General features: G+C 33.2%; 4 protein-coding genes across 6 annotated transcripts; 2 read left to right on the top strand and 2 right to left on the bottom strand.

Annotated features, from left to right (window-relative positions):
* Positions 1-601: 601 nt before the first annotated feature.
* On the bottom strand, positions 602-11,796 carry LOC108556339 (run domain Beclin-1-interacting and cysteine-rich domain-containing protein). 3 transcript variants are annotated; one of them, XR_001890816.1, is made up of 10 exons: positions 11,491-11,796; positions 10,508-11,430; positions 10,147-10,451; positions 9,640-10,093; positions 9,399-9,581; positions 9,168-9,347; positions 8,960-9,113; positions 8,745-8,905; positions 920-1,003; positions 602-850 (listed from the first exon to the last, which is right to left on the bottom strand). XR_001890816.1 is itself a non-coding variant. In XM_017912413.1 (9 exons), the coding sequence occupies exons 1-9, from the start codon at positions 11,668-11,670 to the stop codon at positions 3,994-3,996; spliced, it is 2,556 nt and encodes an 851-aa protein (XP_017767902.1). In that variant the 5' UTR covers positions 11,671-11,796; the 3' UTR covers positions 3,942-3,993. The 3 variants fall into 3 exon arrangements, 2 of the variants coding, with proteins under 2 accessions (XP_017767902.1, XP_017767901.1); XM_017912413.1 differs by lacking the exons at positions 602-850; positions 920-1,003 and adding an exon at positions 3,942-4,009; XM_017912412.1 differs by lacking the exons at positions 602-850; positions 920-1,003 and having other exon boundaries at positions 8,536-8,905.
* LOC108556340 (G2/mitotic-specific cyclin-B3) lies at positions 4,686-8,440 on the top strand. Its single transcript, XM_017912414.1, has 4 exons — positions 4,686-5,514; positions 5,870-6,989; positions 7,058-7,232; positions 7,310-8,440. Exons 2-4 carry the CDS (start codon positions 5,892-5,894, stop codon positions 7,471-7,473), a joined length of 1,437 nt encoding a protein of 478 aa, XP_017767903.1. The 5' UTR covers positions 4,686-5,514; positions 5,870-5,891; the 3' UTR covers positions 7,474-8,440.
* A 657-nt stretch (positions 11,797-12,453) lies between the features above and the next one.
* Positions 12,454-13,310, bottom strand: LOC108556342. Its single transcript, XM_017912416.1, has 2 exons — positions 13,055-13,310; positions 12,454-12,994 (listed from the first exon to the last, which is right to left on the bottom strand). Exons 1-2 carry the CDS (start codon positions 13,212-13,214, stop codon positions 12,591-12,593), a joined length of 564 nt encoding a protein of 187 aa, XP_017767905.1. The 5' UTR covers positions 13,215-13,310; the 3' UTR covers positions 12,454-12,590.
* A 49-nt stretch (positions 13,311-13,359) lies between these two features.
* On the top strand, positions 13,360-15,112 carry LOC108556341 (tRNA-dihydrouridine(20) synthase [NAD(P)+]-like). The gene is made up of 5 exons (XM_017912415.1): positions 13,360-13,610; positions 13,665-13,803; positions 13,874-14,206; positions 14,267-14,554; positions 14,609-15,112. The coding sequence occupies exons 1-5, from the start codon at positions 13,445-13,447 to the stop codon at positions 15,039-15,041; spliced, it is 1,359 nt and encodes a 452-aa protein (XP_017767904.1). The 5' UTR covers positions 13,360-13,444; the 3' UTR covers positions 15,042-15,112.
* The last annotated feature ends 6,737 nt before the right edge of the window (positions 15,113-21,849 follow it).

The raw sequence follows: 21,849 nt of genomic DNA on the forward strand, positions 1-21,849 counted from the left end.
GAATTAACTTAAATAAAAAAACAGATATTTTCAATTTTATTTTAAGTTATTGTTTATTAACACTTTCATTTAGATAAATGAATTAATTACAAGTTGAACTAAGTAAACTGTATTAGGTTTTAGGGATTTATAGGCTGTGCGCCGTGTCCCGGCATTCCTACGGCAAAGAAAGCGGATCCCTTGGAGTATTCATTGAACATAGCATTTGCATCATTATCCGACAAGAATATTCCCTCTCTCCTCAAATGATTCCCAGAGGTTGGAACAGCTACCGCGAAGAAGCTGCAAAGAAAAGAAAGAAAATGATGAAGCACGAAATAGACTACTTACAACAGGGCGAAGCACGTTACGACGAAAAGGAGACCACTGTAGAAATACATGTTCGTTTCTATTGAAGATCTTCCTCTTAATAAACCTACATTTATATAGGGAAACAATGCATTCTACGCTTTAGTGAATTCAATTGTTAAAATCAATTGCTAAATCGAAGTATCTCAATCATTTATAGTTGATCTAATAGGAAACTAAAAACTATTTTTATAAAAAAAATAATTAAGAATTTTAAATAATAATCGTTTATTAACATTTTGAATAGGTGAATGAATACAAGAATTCGACCAGAAGAAGCAAAAACGAATCTAAACTAATTTCTGACTTGCATTAACTGTATTAGACTATAAAATTGTATGCGGCTGTGCCGTATTTTCCGGCGAGTCCAACAACTCCACCGGCGAAGTCGGTTGCATCTCTGATGGCTTCCCTTCCGGTATCAACCAGAAGTCTTTCCTGATCATTAGTCAAGAAGAGTCCTCTCGGTTGTGTGTAAACTGGAATTGCATTCGTGATGCAGCTGCGAAGAAAAGACAATTTTATTTAACGTCGTGAAAACGTTACGTGCACGAAACAGGATGATACTTACAACAGGACGAAGCACATTCCGACGAAGAGGAGGCCACCGTAGAGATGCATGTTGCTTTCTGATGTCGTTCGTCCTCATCGTAATCTAGTATTATAAAGGGGAAAACAATGCGTTCCGCGCTTTAAAATTCGATTGTTCATAGTAAAGAAGCGAAAAATTGCAACAGTTAATTTCCTCAATTTCGACTTTTCAATTTCAATCAAATATCAAATTGATTTTTCAAACAATCACGAAATTTTATAGACAATTCCCAAAATCCTGTCTCAAAATTATAAATAAAACAATATTTCCTAAAGTTATTAAGTTAACTAAAACAAAAAAACATATTAATATTATTAATCATTTTAATTACATATTAAACTCAAAACAAATCACAAAATTTTATAGACAATTTTCAAAATCTTGTATACAAATTATAAATAAAACAATATTTGCTAAAATTATTAAGTTAAACAAAAAACGTATTAATATAATAATTAATTTCAATTATATATTAAACACGAAACTAATCACGAAATTTTATAGACAATATTCAAAATCTTGTTTAAAAAATATAAATAAATTTAATATTTACTAAAATTGTTAAGTTAATAAAATAAAACGAATATTAATACAATTAATCATTTCAATCACCTATTAAATTTATTCTTGAAATAATTAAGAAATTTTATAGACAATTTTCAAAATCTTGTCTAAAAATTATAAATAAAAACAATATTTACTAAAATTGTTAAGTTAATTAAATAAAACACATATTAACACAATTAAACATTTCAATCACATATTAAACCGATTCTCGAAATTTTATAAACAATTTTCAAAATCTTGTCTAAAAATTATAAATAAAAACAATATTTATTAAAATTGTTAAGTTAACTAAATAAAACACATAATAATACAATTAATCATTTCAAACCTATTAAACTGATTCTCGAAACAATTTCGAAATTTTATAGACAAATTTCATAATATTGTCTATAAATAATATCATTATTTACTGAAATTATTAAGTTAACTATAAAAAAAAAGAAATTAATATAATTAGACATTTCAGTCGCATATTAAACCGATTCTCGAAATATTATAGACAATTTTCAAAATCTTGTCTAAAAATTATAAATAAATATAGCAATATTTCTTAAAATTGTTAAGTTAACTAAATAAAGCAAATATTAATACAATTAATCATTTCAATCACATATTAAATTGATTCTCGAAACAATTACCAAATTTTATAGACAATTATCAAAATCTTGTCTATAAATTATAAATAAAATCAATATTTCCTAAAGTTATTAATTTAAGTAAAACAAAAAACATGTTAATCATTTCAATTGCATATTAAACACAAAACAAATCACGAAATTTTATAGACAATTTTCAAAATCTTGTCTAAAAAATATAAGTATAAATAAAAATAATATTTACTAAATTTATTAAGTTAACTAAAACAAATTAATATAATTAGACATTCCAATCACATATTAAACCGATTCTCGAAATTTTATAGATAATTTTCAAAATTTTGTCTAAAAATTATAAATAAATACAACTATATTTCTTAAAATTACTAAGTTAACTAATATTAAGATAATTAAACATTTCAATCACATATTAAACCGATTCTCGAAATTTTATAGATTTTCTAAATCTTGTCTAAAAATTGTAAATATAAATAAAATCAATATTTACTAAAATTGTTAAGTTAACTAAAACAAAAAACATATTAAAATTAAAGCGATTCTCTAAATTTTATAGACAATTTTCAAAATCTTGTCTAAAAATTATAAATAAATACAACAATATTTGTTAAAATTACTAAGTCAACTAAAACATATTAATATATCATTAATTTCTTTCAACAAATCAGTTAATTTTATTTCATTTTTTTGAACCGGAATAACATAAAGTAAGTAATGAATGCATCGAACATGCATTATTCAAATTCATTTACAGTTACGAATAAAAAATACAGCTATTTCGTAATAAACCAATGACGACTTCGTTTATTACGAAATGCTACTAGAAATGACATTTCAATTTGTATATTTTGTTTACAATTTATCATTAAAAACAGATTACAAAATCTAGGTCACGTCTATTAGTTTTACAGCCTTCCTAGACTTCTTTGAACATTATCTGCATTTTTCAGGTAGTTCTTTATTATATTACATTTTCTTTTTGTTGTCCACAACAATATTTCAATTTGCATTCAATTTTCTCATTGCATTATATAAATTATAATAATATATAGGGCAGAAACTCAACTTTTGACCTAATTTTTTTAAAAACTTTTCTCTTCAGATGTTAAATTGATTAATAACATTATTACAATATTATAAACACTTTTGTCTTCTTTGTATCTAGAACAATGTATAATTTGATAATTCCAACATTGTGTTGGTAGGAAGAAAGAAAAAGGAAAACATGTGATAATTAAATTAAATGTCGTTCATGCTTCCATTCATTCGTACCCTCCGTGCCCAGAATCGCACGACATATGCTCTTCCCATATTATTATTATTTCTGAATGCCGAAAGAACGTGACAACGAAAGACGTCTTTCCCGGCAGCCCGTGAAACCCATCGGAATGGAAAAGAAGGCACTAAATTTCAATATCTGTCAATGATCAGAAAGGCTCAATCCCCCTCCCCTTCTTTTATTTTTCCATACCCTTCGTATTGCACAGATGCAAGAAGAAGGCCCGCATGAACAATACAATCCTTACTTTCACTGCGAAGATTTTTCATTCCGAAGATGAAATTTTATTTGCGTCGCATGCCCGTAACGATGATGATGATGATGATCATCATCGGCCTTCGGATTGGGCGTGGACCCTTTTACACGAAGGAAAGGTGAATTCTGAGAATTGCTCAACCAACGTGGGCTGCGACGATCGGGGCCTCCTCTTCTTTAGCTATGGCCGAACATTTTCAGAGATTAACTTTTTCTTTTTGGAAAATTTTTCTCTTTTCGGAACTCTTCAAGTAATCAGGAATAATACTGTTCGGCCTTCGTTTTCCGAAAATATTATAGCAATAAAAGAAGGGAATTCCTTTATACACTGACCATCATTAAATTCCTTGAAAGCTGAGAAGAAGAAAAAAACATGCAAATTATCATTTACATTAATTGAGTATTCTTTTAATTATCTAATAAATATAATATAATACTAATGTTAGTACATAAATGCATATATTCTAATTGTATAACTACTGCAAAGGGCTTTTAACCATGGGTTTTTTTCCATCCTCCTAATAGATTTTTTTGCTTTATAAGTTATAAAAATAACATATAATAGAATACACTTGTATTTTCATCAAATATTTATACTTGTTACAATAAATTCATATGTTTTTTTTATTGTGGAATTGAGTTCATATTTATGAAAATGATTGAATGCTTTTTTCCTTATTGTGCTTTGTCTGGAACGTGCATTATATGTTACCATATGTGACGCAATTCAAAAGAAACGAAAGGTGCAAATATACCGGTCCTGAAACTATTTACTATTCATTTGCAAATTAAAAAATGCGTCAGTTACGTAACTAAATCATTATAAAATGTTCGAAATTAAATTTAGTTAATATTAAATTGAATACAGTAATAATTGTTGTAATATTAACAATAATATTGATTAATAATTATTAGAAATATGAATTTTTTTTTTGTTAATTAAGAAAATGTACTTGTTTTATTTTTGTAATAAAATGTAACGATTTGTAATAGGATTTTTAATTGGTATGAAATTTCGTCTGGAAATAAATCTTTGTAAAATAGAATATGCCTTGGGGTTGGGGAAAATCTGAAAGATTCGTCCTTTATTTTTTTTGTGTGTGTGTGAGGAGACACAATGGGCAAGGTTTTGGTATACAAACGGAGATAATGGGAAATCCGTTGGGCTTCTTGCCATTTGGCCCAAATTTTTGGAGGGAACCAAATAATAAAAAAAAAAACAAATATGGGACTGAAGTATTAACGGATAAAAGACAAGTAAAGATCATAGGAAGAGTAAGGAGTGAGTGAATCTGCGACGCATAATCCAGATTGCATAAAGTATAAATGCGATTTCATTCAATTTCCGGTTACGGTTCAGGCAACTCCCGCAGCATTTAAAGACCCCCACCTGTCAAATGCTGAAAAATCCGTTAAATTTTTTGAACGCCCAATTTTTTCCACGCTCAAAAATTTGTTCAATGCGTGGATTTTTATGTTTGCTATCGTTGCGATTAACGAAAATCGTCGATTTGTAGCTGGTTTTTGCAAGAAATTCGATATTTATTCGAAGATCTTTTGGTGACGTAGGCAACTAAAGAAGCAGATCTGCTGTTTATCTGTCAAAACCACATGTTTCTGTAGTTCTTCGGTGTAGGGATAGAGGGCTCGTTACCCCCTCCACCTGTACTGCGTCCAATAGAATTTCAGTATTCTTAAAAGCTTGAGCATTTCAAAACAACTGATCAAAATCGAAAAGAGAGGCAAACTCTAGAGATCAACGAACTTTTTTTTAACACTGGAAGCAACCCAAAACTTTACTCACTTCCTGTAACTGGAAGCGTTTGGAGCACCGAGACCTTGAGGGATTATCATTGAAGGTATGTAGCAAAGATTGGCTCAAGTTCCATCGGGATGCGAGCGGTCTGGACTTGTAGAAATATCGGCGGGCCGGAGGAGCCGAATGGCGTGTAACGGTCACCATTTTTTCTGCCGTTTAAACCGCCCAAACATTTTTCTGTGTTTATCAATCGGCCCCACTACTATTACAAAATTCAGTTTCAAGTTCATTAAAGTGCTTCGCATCATTCGGTCCGTTATTAACGTGTCGGGTTCAGTGGTAAGGTTACCTTTTCTGGCGGTAAAATTGCTCGATGATTGTTACTTAATCAATCCGTATACTTCCTTCTATTCTCTAATTTATTTTTGTTTGTATTGTTTCTATTGTTTATGCAGTACAGCATCATCTTCATAGAAAATGGCTCCAACAAAAGTAACCAGACCTATAATACCCACATTATCATCTAGAGTGACCACAAGGAGTAAAGCCAATAATGCAAATATTATAGTGAAAGGAAAACGAAAAGCTGATGGATCTCCTTCCAAAGAGACTGCTGTGAAGAGGTCAGCCCTTGGCGACTTGACGACGAACACTTTGGCAAAGGCCAAGAACGACGATAAATCGAAGATCATCAGCAAGAATGCTGTTAGCAAGAAAGTGCTTGTGCAAGCGAGGGTGTTACCTTCCGTTCGGACTGTGGCGAAGCCAAAGCAGAATGAGAACCAGGTGCCACCGGCGGCACCAGCACAGAAAATCTTGACGAGGGCTTCGTTGCGTTCGATCCCTGCGCCACCCAATCAAACAGCGCAAAAACCGAAGGAAGCTGTTAAAGATGTCGTCACGAGCAAAGTCAAGACGAGACTTAGCAATGAGTTTGAAAAGACTGAGGAGTCCCTGTACTGCACCGCCTTGGAGGACGTCACCGTGAACGGGAGTGCAAACGCAAGCAACAAGTCCAATGACAAAATGTCCATCACAATGGTAGCCCATCAGATGGAGAAGCAATTAAACTTAGGCAATCATAACGTCCCTGAAGACGTTAACGACTTTGACAGAGAGAATTGGGACGATGTCTTCCAGATCTCTCATTATGCAATGGACATCTTCAATTACTTGAAGGCTAGGGAAGCCACCTTCATCACTAACGACTATATGGACCGTCAAGTCTGCCTCACCAGGTGGATGAGATCTCTGCTGATCGACTGGATGGTCGAGATCCAGGAGTCGTTCGAGCTCAACCACGAAACATTGTATTTGGGTGTTAAACTGGTGGACTTGTATTTGAGCAAGATGACGGTCGGCAAAGAGACTCTGCAATTAGTCGGTGCCGCTGCAATGTTTATAGCCAGCAAATACGACGAGAGGATTCCTCCTCTGGTCGACGATTTCTTGTACATCTGCGACGGGGCCTACACTCGCAAAGAACTGCTCAAGATGGAAATCAATCTGTTGAAGGTGTGCGGTTTCGATTTGGGAATCCCGCTCAGCTACAGATTCCTTCGCAGATATGCCAGGGTAATTATACCGCTTCAACAAATTCACATTTTCGAATTCTCTTAACCGCCTCTTGTTCTCTCTTCCAGTGCTCTAAAGTGACAATGCCCATCCTGACTTTGGCCAGATATATCTTGGAATACTCATTGATGGACTACTCTACAGTCACCATCTCGGACTCTAAGCTCGCCTCGTCCGCGTTGTACTTAGCATTGAAAATGAAACAGGTCAGCGGATGGACTTCAACCTTAGAATTCTACACCGGTGAGTTGACTTGACATATTTCACTTCACTACTTTCGTTTTACAAAATTTGACGCCAATTTCACACCAATTCCATAGGATACAAACTGGAAGACATCCTCAGCACCGTGCACGTCCTTAACAACGGTCTGCATCGCAAACCAAAGGAACAGCTGATGACTGTGAGGAACAAGTATTCACACAAGATCTTCTTTGAAGTGGCCATGACGCCTTTAGTGAAAAATGAAGACTTGATCGTGTAGACGAATTACCTTGTAGTTAAGTTTCTTTTTTGACTAGTGTTTATTTAATTATTTTCTTTTTAATATTTTAAACAAATTGACTGCATCCTTCACCTTCACGTGCGCTGAGTTGCGTGTGATCATTAAAAACAATCGACTAACGAATCAACTTGAAAACCGAAGACACATTGTACAAGAATGGTTTTACCCCAAGAAAATTTACACAACGCTAGACGCAACGACTGAGTTTCGTCGCGCCCCAATTTTTTTTTATATATATATGTTTGTTGTATAAACATTTATTTTTTTTAATTATATATTATTTTTTATAAAGCAATCTTCGCTGCCATGTGTTATATATATATAATTAAGAAAGCTCGTTTTAACAAAATAGTTAAGTTCTTAAGATAGGTTTTTTTTGTTATTGTATTTAAATATATTTTCTGATATAAATTTTCTTTGGAAAAAAACTATTAAACCCGTCAACGAAGCATATCGACAAGACGTTGAATGAAAGAGATAGTTAGAAGAAGAAGAAGAAGAATGAAAATGCGGAAGAAACTCGAGGACAAGTATTATTAGATTTTCCTGCTCTTTGTGTAACTGATTTTTTCCTTTATAGATGATACTAATATGAACGTATATGTAACAGGCGTAATTTTCTTTTCTTAATAAAAATTATAATAGTTCAAACAAAATGCGATACGTTATGTATTATAAAGGAACGATCTGCGCTTTTGTAATTTTGTCGCGATTGTAGCTCAATACAATTAATTAATGTTAGTTTATCTGCGTCTTGTGATATCTCTGTTTAAAGGTATCCAAATAAAATGATTCCAGATGCAATCACGATTTGTCGAGTCTCCCTCGTTCAGGCTAAGACACAACCTGATATGGAAATCATTTTATTCTTAGTAGATATATGCAATTCTGATGAAATTATCAAAAGTACATAAGAGTTTAAAAAGAAAACTCGTTTAGGATAATTATAAATAATATGAAATTGATTATTATTATTTTTTTGTTTGTTTTGTATTAAAATATTTTCTTTTTTTTTATATATATTTGATTTCCATTCTTCTGTGTGTAACAATTATTATTATTATCTTCATTTAGTAAATATTAAATCTTTTTTTTATATAAATATCACATGTTTTCTCTTCTCAACTATAATAATCTCAAATCTGGGTGGAAACAAGTGCATATTCATTTTATTGGGCGGAGCAAAGCTCATTTGTTAATACTAGGGGGCGGGGTTAGCGTTGTCAATACTCGCACGCCTTCTTCCAAACCTTGTGCATCGCCGACACGGTAAGTCGTCGGATTCCTTCCAGCAAGTTATGTGGAAACAGCATCCGCACTTCTTGCATCTGGACACTGATCCCATCCTCCACGGGAAAAGAAGATCGTTTTTCTTGCATATTTCGCAGATGAATCCACGGGCCAGACACAGCTAAGAAATTATTTCTTATATCACATTATCCTGATCGAAGTGTTTTATACTTACTTGGCATTCGTAGACATGTTTGGAGCACATCTCGGCGATGAATTTAAATTTAACCCGCATTTCACCCGTCTTTACTTTGACTAGATCCTCCATCGAGTAAACGTCTGGGTCACTCAGCAAATAACTTCGTTCGTTCTTCAGGTAATCTTGTATACTGAAACCAAAATATTTTAAAAACATTTCATATTTCTTTAATAATAATACTTACGTATCGGCAAATCTGCAGGTCAATATGAAATCCTTCAGGTAGCTCAGACCTTCTCTGAACATTCGACAAGTCTTCATGGCCTTGTTGTTCATGAGCTTACGATTCAGTTCGAAAACTCTGAACAGCGGATCCGTGTACATCTGCTCCAAAAGGCGGTACGAGAAATTCGAAACAATGAATCTGAAAACGTTCAAATTAGTTTAAAAGTACATCGAAGTTGAAAGCTTATACCGTTTAAAATTCCAATTTTGGATTATCCTTGCTGGGATTATAGAGAGCTGGTTACTATGGCAACCTGTGCAGAAGAACCGCCCCAGGTAGTTGCAGTACCGAAACTTGGAAGCATACTGTTTGGCAACGCGCATACCGCATCCGGCGCACCGATAATTCTGTTTTGCAATCAAATCATTCCTCCTGTAATATATAATCAATATTAGTAACTAATTGTATGATGTTGTTTTCTAGTACTTACGAAACAATTGGATGCAAAGTGAAGATAACCTGAGGTCTCGGAGGCGCCCATTCCATGGTTCCCCTTAAAGATGTAACAAGCTCATCGCAATCGTCCGGACTCACAGGCCAACTTTTCGGAAGAGGTAGCAGAGCCTGAGGCGCATCCTCCTCGGAGACCAACCATACCAGATCGGAAGCCCTCGGAAGCTGCTTTTCGCTAAACTTGCTTATCAAAGTCAACGCAACTCCTTCGGCGGAAAGCGCATCGGATGCTCCATCGGGCGCCTCTCTGGTACGTTTCATAATATCCGCTTCGGAATACAGCGAAGCCATGGACATAGACAGCTCCATAATATCAGATAAATTCGACGCTTTGTCAATTTCCAAATCGAACACATTCTCTTCCGAAGAAATGCTTCCGGAATACGTGTCCGTTGATGAAGACATCGATGCTGGACTAGCTTCAGTTGTAGCTACAATAGAATCAAATTAATAAAAATCGATCGTTTGTAACAACAATACACACTGTCTGTTTTTCCATCGCTTAGCAATGAAGATCCGCCCCAGCTGGTTTGCTTTTGTTCTTCGACAATTTTCATTCGTCGTCTTAACCGGATGCGTTGCTTCAGCTGATTAATTTCTTCGTCACTTTCCTCCTGATGCTCATCGGAGCAAACTTTGCCGCATTTGATCTGTTCCATCGCAGAAATAACCGCTTCAGAGATGTTGAAGTGTGCGTTCTCGCGGTCCAATTCAGCGTTAGCTCTGGTAAACTGACTGGACATCAGGAACGATGTCAAACTTTGACCCTTCAAAGGTCTCGGAAAAAAACTAAAATATAATATTAAAAAAAAAGTTTATATAACAGATTTTTAAATAAATTATACCCAGTTGCCATTGGTAGAACACTCATGCCACCATCTTCAATGAAAGTCTTCTTCGGTTTCTTCGTATAGTCTTTCTCGCCACTCACGAAGCTCAAAAAACTGTACTCCGGTGCAGACGACGATACTTTTGTTTTCGTAACGGCTTTCGGTGCGCTTTGAGTGTGCTCAATTATATTACAATTATCAATTAAAACCCTTTTGGATTTTTGCGTCTTGTTCGGTCGTTTTAGCGTCGATTTCTTCGGTACTTTCTTCTGCAAAGAATCGTAATCCACTTTTAGAAGACTAGGGGAAACTTTCTCGTTGCCAATGATTCTAATAGGCGTTACAGGCGATGACCGGCATTCCGTGTTATGTCTGACCCTGGTGGCTATTTTAACACTGCTTCTATGCATATCAGGCAAACTTTTCCATGTCCTCAACTTCACCACAATCCTCTGCGTATCTTTGGTCTTGATTTCGTCGCACTTGGGTAGTGTTAAATCGAAACTTTGGTATGTCTTTCGCGTCGAGTTGTCTCGCAGATGTGCGTCAGGGAACGACGAACATCTTCGGTGGTTCCTGTGGTATTCTTTGGACGGTAGCAGAAATAAATGTGGCTTAATTTCGGATATGAGAGAGGGCTGGTTGCGCTCCACAGCCCTCAGACATATCAAAGTGGCTTCAGCGTAATCCTTCTGACATAAAAACGCTTTACTGTGGTAACAAGAGAGCAAATGGGATTGATCTGAGAGAAGCCATGATAGTTTCTGTGATAACGAATGATTCTCAAGACACCTGTACAGCCAAGTTGATGCTCTATCCTCTTTGATTGTATGTGGCAAATGACTTCTGTACTCGCAATCAATACTGAATGAAGAGTTTGATGTGTTCGGTTGAAGCCATTGCAGACCTTTAATAAATCTCCAATAATCCGACTCATTCTAAAAGTAAATAGAAGAATCATGTATACAGATTATTACTAATATGCATTGGTCACTTACCCCTGTCTGTGTAATTGTGCAACCATGTTTGAAGATCTTCACAACATCTACATGAAGCCTATTGAGACCACCATATATGTACCATACATTAGCCACCTGACTGCTCAAGAGACCCTCAACAGTTGACTTCAAGTCTCGAAGCAGAGTTTGATGCTTCAAGTGAACATCATCATCCCACATTTTGTTCACTTGAATAGTATATGCAGTATTCAGGAGATTAAAAGAGGAAATCACATCTTATCTCTTGCAGAATACATCAACAACCAGAAACTATGTGAATCACGACTCCATTATTTACACATAAACAAGAACTGATCTGATGATTGCCTAACCTACAACGAATTTTCTCATATGTTTATTTTAAAACATTCAAATAATGTAAATAATCCAAGGAAACAATTACGTCCTTTCATAAAATTTATTTTAATAGTAGAAATAATAAATATTTAACATTTATTAACATACAAATTGATTTTTTATACAAATTAGTATACACATTAATTATGATTTAAACTTTAAATATATTAATTTAAGTTAAAAGTAGATATAAAGTTAATATTTTATAATAAACGACTTGAAATAAACTTTATGAAAACAAGAGCAAACTATTATTTTCAAAGAAATATGTATAATTAGTAGCCTATAACTCATTTTTCAATTGTTTATTTATTATATTTATTTCAATAATATAATGGATTTACACTAATTCTATAAATAATTACATTTAAAATTATATAATTTTATGCTTAAAATCAATAAAAAATAATAATAATTTAACTAAATAACAATTACAATAAAATCTTATATACATATTTTAGGTACAAATAAATAAAATACAATAAATTTTACTCTAAATAAAAATAACAATAAAAACTAGGCCTTTAACATTTCATAATCGATGTGTATGAATTAAAATTACAACAATATAATAATCTATATTAAATTTATGTGAATTATTAAGTATTCTCGCGTTAAGTAAATGAAAAATTTAAAATAATGTAAGAATTTCGTTTGCGTATAGAAGTTTACAAAAATAGTAACATTTAGACATTTGATATGAGTAAGTCAAATTTTAAAAATAGAAAGCATACCTTCATTTGTTAACCACACAGAGCCCTATAGGAAAAGTATGTGAAGAAGCAAAATGCATAATTGTAAATATCAATTGAGGGCATGTTCAAGTATTCATCCTGAATTAGAAAGTGATTAAGGCCGTAGGCTATAGCACATGCCACACCAAAATAATTCTCAGTCATGAAAGAAACCAAGCAGCAAGAGAATATTTCCATAAGCATAAACGTATCCTTGTTTCCAAATCTGGACATTTTTCTGGATCTCAATATGAAAGGGATCAGAGACACTAGTGGATGCAAGTAGGCCACAACTGCATTGCCATTCAACTTAAACCAAAGTTGACCAACAATACATGGAAAAGCTAACATCTCCTTTAAGAAACCAACAAATTTGTATGGTTTATCGACAGCCCTCCCATGCAATGGATTTCCTAAAATAAAAAAAAGCAATGAACATAAAAACACAATGCAAAGCTGAACAGAAACATTACCCCATTTCCATACTCCCAGTAAAGAATGCAGGATAATTATAACAAAACCACTCATTGTCAACCCATTGTTAGATTCCAAACTGTTGATCTTCTTGAAACAAGTTATACTGACTATTGATAGTACTAAATGCGAAAGGGATGTGCAGTAATTGTGTGACATGGCTTGACTGGATTAGCTTCTTCAATTAATAATTAACCAGCAACATCTAAGCTACTGCAATAAAAAAAAAATTCTGCGAAACTTCGCCCTCGCTAATATTTACTAAGATCTGCAACCAAACTCGCAATAGTTGACAGTTCTTCGGGGACGTTGATATTTAACATAACCTTAAACAACAAAGGCACATGTTATGAGTGTGACCATTCCTTACTTGAGATTCGAGGGTGAAAATGTGCGAGGAACGCTTGAAATATGACAATAAATTCATCCTTGCACCTATGGTGAGGATGGGAACTCTTCCCATGAGGTTACTATGCTTGGATTATGGAGCTGATATTGTTTATACTGAGGAATTGATTGATTGGAAACTCATGAGATCATTCAGAAGATATAATGGTAATACATTCTTAAACTATGATCATATATATTTTTATATATAATTTTTTGTAGATGTTTTAAAGACTGTTGACTTCTTGGACAAATCTGATGGTACAGTTGTGTTCAGAACCTGTGCTAAAGAGAAGGACAGGGTTGTGCTCCAGATGGGTACCTGTGATGCAGGTCGGGCTTTGCAAGTAGCTAAGTTGGTGTAAGGTTCAAATTAGTTTGCATCTAAAATTTTACTATTTAGACTGATGTCCTATGTTTCTTTTTTAAAGAGAGAATGATGTTGCTGGGATTGATATCAATATGGGTTGTCCAAAAGAGTTTTCTGTGAAAGGTGGCATGGGGGCTGCTCTCCTAACAAAACCAGAGAAGGCTAAAGAAATCTTAAGTACTTTAGTGCAAAACAGTAAAATTCCAATAACTTGCAAAATTCGCGTTTTTGATAATGAGGAGAATACCATTAAATTGGTCAAAGATTTTGTATCCACTGGTATCTCAGCTATTGGAGTCCATGGTAGGACAAAATATGAAAGACCCATGCATGCTAATAGAAACAGTACAATTAAGAAGATTGCTGAAAGTATAAATATTCCTGTTATATCAAAGTAAGCATAAAATCATGTTGCATAAAAAATGTAATTAATAATTAAATTGTTAATTTTAAGTGGTGGATCAAGGGAGATTTTGAAATACGAAGACTTGGAGAAATTCAGGAAGGATACTGGTAGTTCTAGCGTGATGATAGCGCGCGTAGCTCAAGCAAATTGTTCGATATTCTGTAAAGACGGTATGAAAGATTTGGAGGATGTAATCAAAGCGTACTTGAAATATTCAATAGATTATGATAATTCGCCTAGCAACACCAAGTACTGCGTGCAGAATATGTTGAAGGAATTGCAAGTGACACCAAGAGGAAAAAAGTTCTTGGAATGTCAAACAATGGAACAAATTTGGTTAGTAATCAAAACTTTAACTAATTATCATAATTATCAAATTATGTTTTACAGTACAATTTGGGAAATGGGCGAATACTGTCGACAAAAACAACTTGAGTTTCAATCGAAAGGCATTTTAGGCCGACGGGAGATAACTCCTGACATGTTTAATCCGAAGCCAAAGAAGATGAAAATGGATGAAGATGAGGATGTAATTAAGAAACAATGCGCTTTCGTCAGAGCTTCCTATCAGCGTGATCCGGATTTGCCGAAGAGTAAATTGGTGATTTACTGCAACGAGAATCAGTTGAAACCAAGCTACGAAATTATTCACGAGGATAAATTGTTCAGAGCTATACTGACTCTGGACAATAAACGTTACAGCTCTACATTTTGGGAAAAGAACAAACGCAACGCTGAACAGGGAGCTGCGATAGTGTGCTTGCTATCATTGGGTATAATTGATTTGGAGAGTTTGATCAAAGGGGGAAGCATATTGAAATGAAGATTTTTATTTTTAACTATAAATTATTTATATAATATAAGAGAAAATCCGAAGAAAAAAAAGAAAATAGAAGACCAGAATATTAATGTTTATGTACCATTTGAATTTTAAATAAAACACAGCATGTGCAATTATTTATAACTATATTAGCAAAAAGTAAACTTTATTTGAATACAATCAATATTACCACTACACAGGAAAATGAATGGTAAGTAACTGAAAGCTTGGTACTTGTAGAGTATACTTGCCAAGTAGCTAAGAAGTTTTGGTCCTTCATAGATGGGGGTTCTACTTATTACAAAAGAAGAAGTAGTTTTATATTGATACAATAATTTAATTAACTGAAATAAATTAATAATATGAATTTAGTAGTAAATATTAAAATTGTGTTTATTGGATTTTAAGGAATAATGCACAATTACCATGTACATTTGGTTGCCTATACCATTAAATATATACCGGGTGGATCATCTTAAACGGTGACCGTAACATGATTAAAATGTCTGATAGTATAAAAGGCCAATATGCAAATAGCAATATTGAATAAATTGTAGATATCTTGCTTGGTCAGAGCATCATCCTCGAATCGATTTTCCTTTTCCAGACCATAAGCCACAGATGCCACCACAGCTGTTGCGACTCCATACCAATTTTCTTTAATTACAGAAATGTATATGCACGAGATCATATTCAAAGCCAGTACCAAATCCACCAATTCGGTCTTGTATTTATCGGTAAAATACAGGACCAAGGGAATTAAGCAAATGCCTGGATGACAATACGCAAAATCTCTGTTCTCGCTCAACCAAAGCGTTCCAGCGATGCACGGAAACGCAAATAACGTCTGGATCACATGTGTCGTCTTCAAAATACCCGCAACGTCCGCCAATTCCACTATATTAAAAAAAAGATTATACAACCAAAAAGAAAAAGTGCCGAAACATACCATTTTCAATGATCCCAACTATTGAATTTGCAAGAACTGTGCCGTAAGCAATCGCCGGCAAACTTATAGCATGACCGTGAAAATGCGACAGACAATAGCAACTTGTTCCAGCCAAGAGTCCGTACGTGATAGCTTCCGAGTGTTTCATGCTTTAAGTTAATTTTAAAAAAATGTTACAGCAAATTTAGTATTGACTTTTGTATTTGAAAAAATAAAAGTTACCATGGAAACGTTTTGAAGACCGCTGGTGCGAAAGCGCCATCTGGTGTAATGCGATTAAATTAAAAATGAGCGACATCTGTTGGTCTTTCTTTAATGGGAATATTGCCGGTGTTTGGTGATAGAGGGTTGCTTGGCTTAAGGTGTTTTATGCATCGAGAATCCGGTGAAGATTGTAAAGAGGGCCAGGAAATAATTGAATTGAACGTATGCCGGAATTTCCATGACTTCCTTGCCCTCGAGAAATGCGAATTGTCCGACGGCTAAGACGAGTCCCCCTGCGATGGAGAAGACGTTGAAAGAAATTCCTCCGATTGCCATCATTGCGATCGCGTTCACGTAGACCCAGCTGGTCAATATTTGCTTTTTGTCTTTGCCGTCCATCAGGTACCATGCCAAAATCGCTATGCCAAAAGCCATCGGAGCTAAGTTCCCTAATTCGTGAAACTTGTTCTCAATCATCAGCTCTGAGGTGAAAAGCCCCAACCCGACGCTTTGCGCCACTGTCGTCGTTCTCCTCATGATGTATTGAATTTGATCATCGCCTGCCTCTTCGGCTGCAATTGATTATTGTATTATGATTTAAATATTTGGTTACTTGTTCTCACAGGATAATCGGAAGAAGGATACTATTCCGTTGATCAGAAACGTGATGAACGCCAAATAAGCCGGATGCAAGAAGTCCGTTAAGAAATTCTCAACAGTCATGAAAATTGCGAAAACCGCCGAGGCGACCAGCGCACCGTCTGATACCAAATCGATGATATCCTTCATGTTTGTTCACTTGAAAATTTGTACGAGAATGATGGAAGCAAATGCGATGAAGGAAACGGAAAATTTTAACTTGTCATTTTTTATATGTCAAAGCTGTTTCCATGGTATCAATCAGTAATAGCTGTAATAGAGAAACTTCATGGTTGACGATGGATGAGTAGGGCAGGTTGGATGTTCGGAACTGCATAGGTTTTCCGGAGGATTAATGATGCGTTCGCATGATGATGAATGGTTTGTTTGGAGTCCGGCAGATATGTTATCCCCCGGTTTACGTAATACTTAATCAAGTGGCCGGAAGTTTTGCAATAGGCTAGAAATGGACATTTTCACGGTTCTCCTTTTGCGTCTATTGTCATGCAAATCGCGAGGATTCTTGTATTATGACATCAACACAATTGCATGTCAGCGACGAGTGTTATTTATACATACACGGTGGACGACGATGAGGAGGGTTGCTTTGAAGGCCCCCCGTGCCTCGCGCCCTATGCGTTCCTATTGGCAGCCTAATTCAATGTTTCCAGTCCGTGGACCAATCGGGCACCCTCCACGGGGGGTTGATACAAAAGCTAAACACAGGGCTCCGAGCGGAATATCGCGCGCGTAATTACTAGCTGCCCTCCCCAGTTGCAAACCCTTCGTATCACTTTATTTCAGCCCTTGCAGATTCTAATCCTGATTTCAGTTGGAAACAAGCCGGTATTTTTTTTTAAATTCATAGCTTCAGAAATGAAGAAAAAAATACGTTGTGAATATGTCATAGCTTAATTTGAATATAATACTATTACGAAAAGTAATTCTAATCTCTACTTTACAAAAATTATATAAAATCGCTATGTTACTTTACATTATACAATAAATTTAGTTAATTGGAACATCCAGAATGTTAAATTTCTACAAGAAAACAATACAGAAGAAATATAGACATTTCTAAACTTAGAAATTTTACTCTAAATTGTATTTAATTTCAGTTTGATATACAGTGGAACCTCGCTTAACGATTTTAATCCGTTCCAAACTTTTCCGGATTTTTACTTGTATAGTGAAATACTCGTATAGTGAAACATGTTAAAAATACACAATATGTCTGCACAAGTTTAAAGAATGATTTAGCAGGCGCACAATCCGGGACTTCTCTTCTCATCGTCACTCGTTATGCGAACGTTCATTAAGTGAGTCATATTTTCTTACAATTAATTTTACGTCTATATGCAAATGGATATCAGTTTACAATATTAACTAAATTTCCTTAAATTTATGTGAAAGGTCCATTTCTATAGAGTTTTATAAGAAAACAATAAATGTTAAAAAAAATCGTCTACATGTTTCTTAATTTTATAGTCTTGGTACTTTTAATTACAGTTGAAAATTTCACTCTAAATTACGCTTACGAAATTTAAAACTGTAAAAGAAACTTAGTTAACATTAGCTATTACCTAAATTACGTTAAATATGTGTAAATGGTCCAGATTATTAAAGTTTTAAATAAAACTCAGTTTACTTAGATCTTTGAGTATTTACATGGAAAAAAACAATAAATTTCGTTCTTTTGTTAATACGAAAAATATTAATAATTAATTTAAGTCTGCAAGATTATTTAACAAGGTGTGAAATACATTTTAATTACAATAAACGTAAAGATATTATTTAATATTTATATTAAATTTTAAAAATCTATAGAAAACAACTGATATGTTCGAATCTTCCTAAAGAATGTCATAGAAAATGTCAGTAAATTTAATTATTTCCAATTAACTAAACTAGTTTTATAAATAAAGAAATGTCAGAAGCTAATACAAATTTTCATTTTTTTTATTCTAATTTTAATCTTCCCCAGAAGATAATTTCTTGATATATATACAATAGTCGGCATATTTTAAATTAAACAAATTAATGAATATAAGTTTTACCTACAAACATATTTGAAACTTGAACTAAATGTTAATTTTAATAATCTTTCAAGTTTTTAATACAACAGTAAATGAATCAATAAGTGTTTCATAGAAAAAAGTAGTAAATTCTAGAATTTGCAACACGAAACTTATATAATTATATTATGAATACAGCCGTCGGCTGAAGCTTTCTGTAAATGTGTTCTGTTCTTCTTCAGTTAATTTAGTTTAATATTTAGTTAAATATGTAGCTAGATTATAAGACAAAATAATGTTAACTTATATTTGCTCATATTGCAGAGGTTTATTAATTTCCAGATTTAGGAACATTGTAGTAGTTGTTACATAAGCAATAAAGATGCAGATTTAGAAGAAGAAAAAACAGGATTTTTGTATACTTTTTATTTTTTTATTTTGAAATTGATTATAGTGATTTATGTAGTTTCGATTTTTTATCATTGAGATATTGAATCAATTAACTATGATGTAAGTTCGTATGTTGTGTTTAGTTCTTGTCTTATTTTAGTATACAGTGGAACCTCACTTAACGAGCATAACGAGTATTTCGCTTAACGAGCAAAAAGTATTGTATTAATAATGACTCGCTTAACGAGTGACGATGAGAAGAGAAGTCCTGGATTGCGCGCCTTCTACATCATTTTTAAAACTTGTGTACACATATTATGTGTATTTTTGAATATGTTTCACTATACGAGTGACAATCCGGAAATTTTGGAACGGATTAAATTCGTTAAGCGAGGTTCCAATGTATTGGTAATAATTCTAAATAATGTATTAGAAAATATAGATTAACATTTAAATAATCTTTTACAATTAATAAATTAGTAGAATATTCAAAATTACTTAAATATACTCTTGGACACATTTGTGTTAAATATATTACAGTTGTTTGACACAATGAATGAGATCGTCTTTTCCACCGAAATTATCCATGACAAACATTCCTGCTCACGTTCACTCTTTAGTCGGTAAAAGTATATTAGGCAATAGCATGCAATTAAGTTGTATAAAAGGAAACTGTCCAAGGTAGCAGTTTTCCATTTGTCCTCCTGATTCGTAGAAACCTCTGTCTTTTTTTCTTCTACTTTGCCCAATTCTATGGCCATTCCAGCTATTATATTGAAATGGGTCAATTCCGACTTTTACAATCTCCTTTTGCATTTTTCTTTTATTTATTTTATTTTTTTTCGAAAAGTGACTACCTAAACTGCAGGGGCAGTCTAGGATGTAAACACAGTCGATGACACCCTTATATGTTTATTCAGAAAGAAGGGAAAAAGTAGTAAGAAGGAGCACAAGCAGCAGTTTTTGCGCAGATTTATTTATTGTGAGAGTCCCTAATATATATATATTTGGGGCCCCGGGGCGGCTCCGCGTTAAACTTCAAAAGTCTCTATTATTGCCCCTAAAGCCTACTCACTCTCCTTTCTCTCTCCGTCTGGCTTACACACCCTCATCTCTCCCTCTTCCACTTCCTACACAATAAACGCTTCAAAATTGGATTATGTACAAATAAACATAAATATTTATGATACACCGATATTTTACTATAATAAATCGAGGAAAAAGGCACGTTTCCATTCCAAGAAGGAAACCAAATGGATGTTAAATCATAAGATGAAAAGAAAACTTGCCTCATTCCAAGATTAGTTCTTAATAGAGATATACGAAAATAATGTATTGATACATTTTTTCATAAATTCGGCTTCAATCAGTCCGGATTCACTATAGTCCGATTTAATTTCCCGTACTACTTCTGTATTTATTAAATAATTTTAAAACTTATGAAATAAATGTTGTTTTTTGTACTTCTTTTAAATGATTCTATTTCTTTACAACATTTATGTTAATTATTATGTTTAATATAATTTAACAACTTTATACGTAAAGTGAGTGGATTAACAACGATCTGTAAGTAATTGTTAATCCATTTGAATGATTAGTACAAAGGCGTGAGAGGAAGTGGCCCTTCCTGCGATGACACTAAGTAGGCAATGTTGAGAAGACTCTTAGTAAATGGGAGATAACATCAATTGCATGTATCGTGACTAAAGAATATAAATTGTATAGAAAACTAGACATTCATTCTTTCTCAATGATTTAATGCAATGGCGATTCTATAGGATAAGATTACAAATGTGTATAGTTTACACATTGTTAATAAACATAAATCATATTAAGTTTATTTTTTTCTTTATGAAAATTAGTTCTTAATAATAAGTAAAAATATAGATTGAAAAAAACAATTTAATAAAAACAAGTTTTTTATTTGATATGTGCAAAAATTGTACTGTATAATGAAAAAAAAAAAAAATTATGAAAATTTAGTTTATTTCGAAGAAATGCGCAGAATATTGAAAAAGGTTTTTTCTCATGATTTTTTAATTAAATATTTTCTTTAAAATGAAAATTTTATGGAATTAATGTTGTAAATCAATTTTATAAGAAAATCTATAAGTAAAAAAACTAACTATATGACTTTTATAAAAGAAATAAATTATATATGAATGTCTTTTTGTAATATTTAAAATATTTAAATTTAAAATTTATTGGAAACGTGAAGATTATTTATAAGAGGATAAATAAGGATTTGAAATGAATTAGAAACGTGCTGCTTTTCCAATTATTTTGAATTGATATATGGAAAATGATTAAAAGTAATAAAATACAAGGTTTTATATCTAATTGAAGACTATATGAATTGAGATGATTTAAGAAACTTAATTTGAAAGCAATTGTTTTTTCAATATCGCGGACTGTTTGAAACAGGACTAATCGAAAACATATAGACACAAAGCGTACAAAAAATAATAATTTACTGTATAAAGAGGAAAAAAACTTTAACATTTATGTATACAAACATAATTTTGTGTACTAATTTTTAAGAATTTATTTTGCTAAATTAAAATTTACTTTGTTTTCAAAGTGGACTGTAGTGAATCCGAACTGATCGAAGCAT

The sequence above is a fragment of the Nicrophorus vespilloides genome, unplaced genomic scaffold (assembly GCF_001412225.1).
Source record: "Nicrophorus vespilloides isolate i.1.1-1 unplaced genomic scaffold, Nicve_v1.0, whole genome shotgun sequence".
NCBI lineage: Eukaryota > Metazoa > Arthropoda > Insecta > Coleoptera > Silphidae > Nicrophorus > Nicrophorus vespilloides.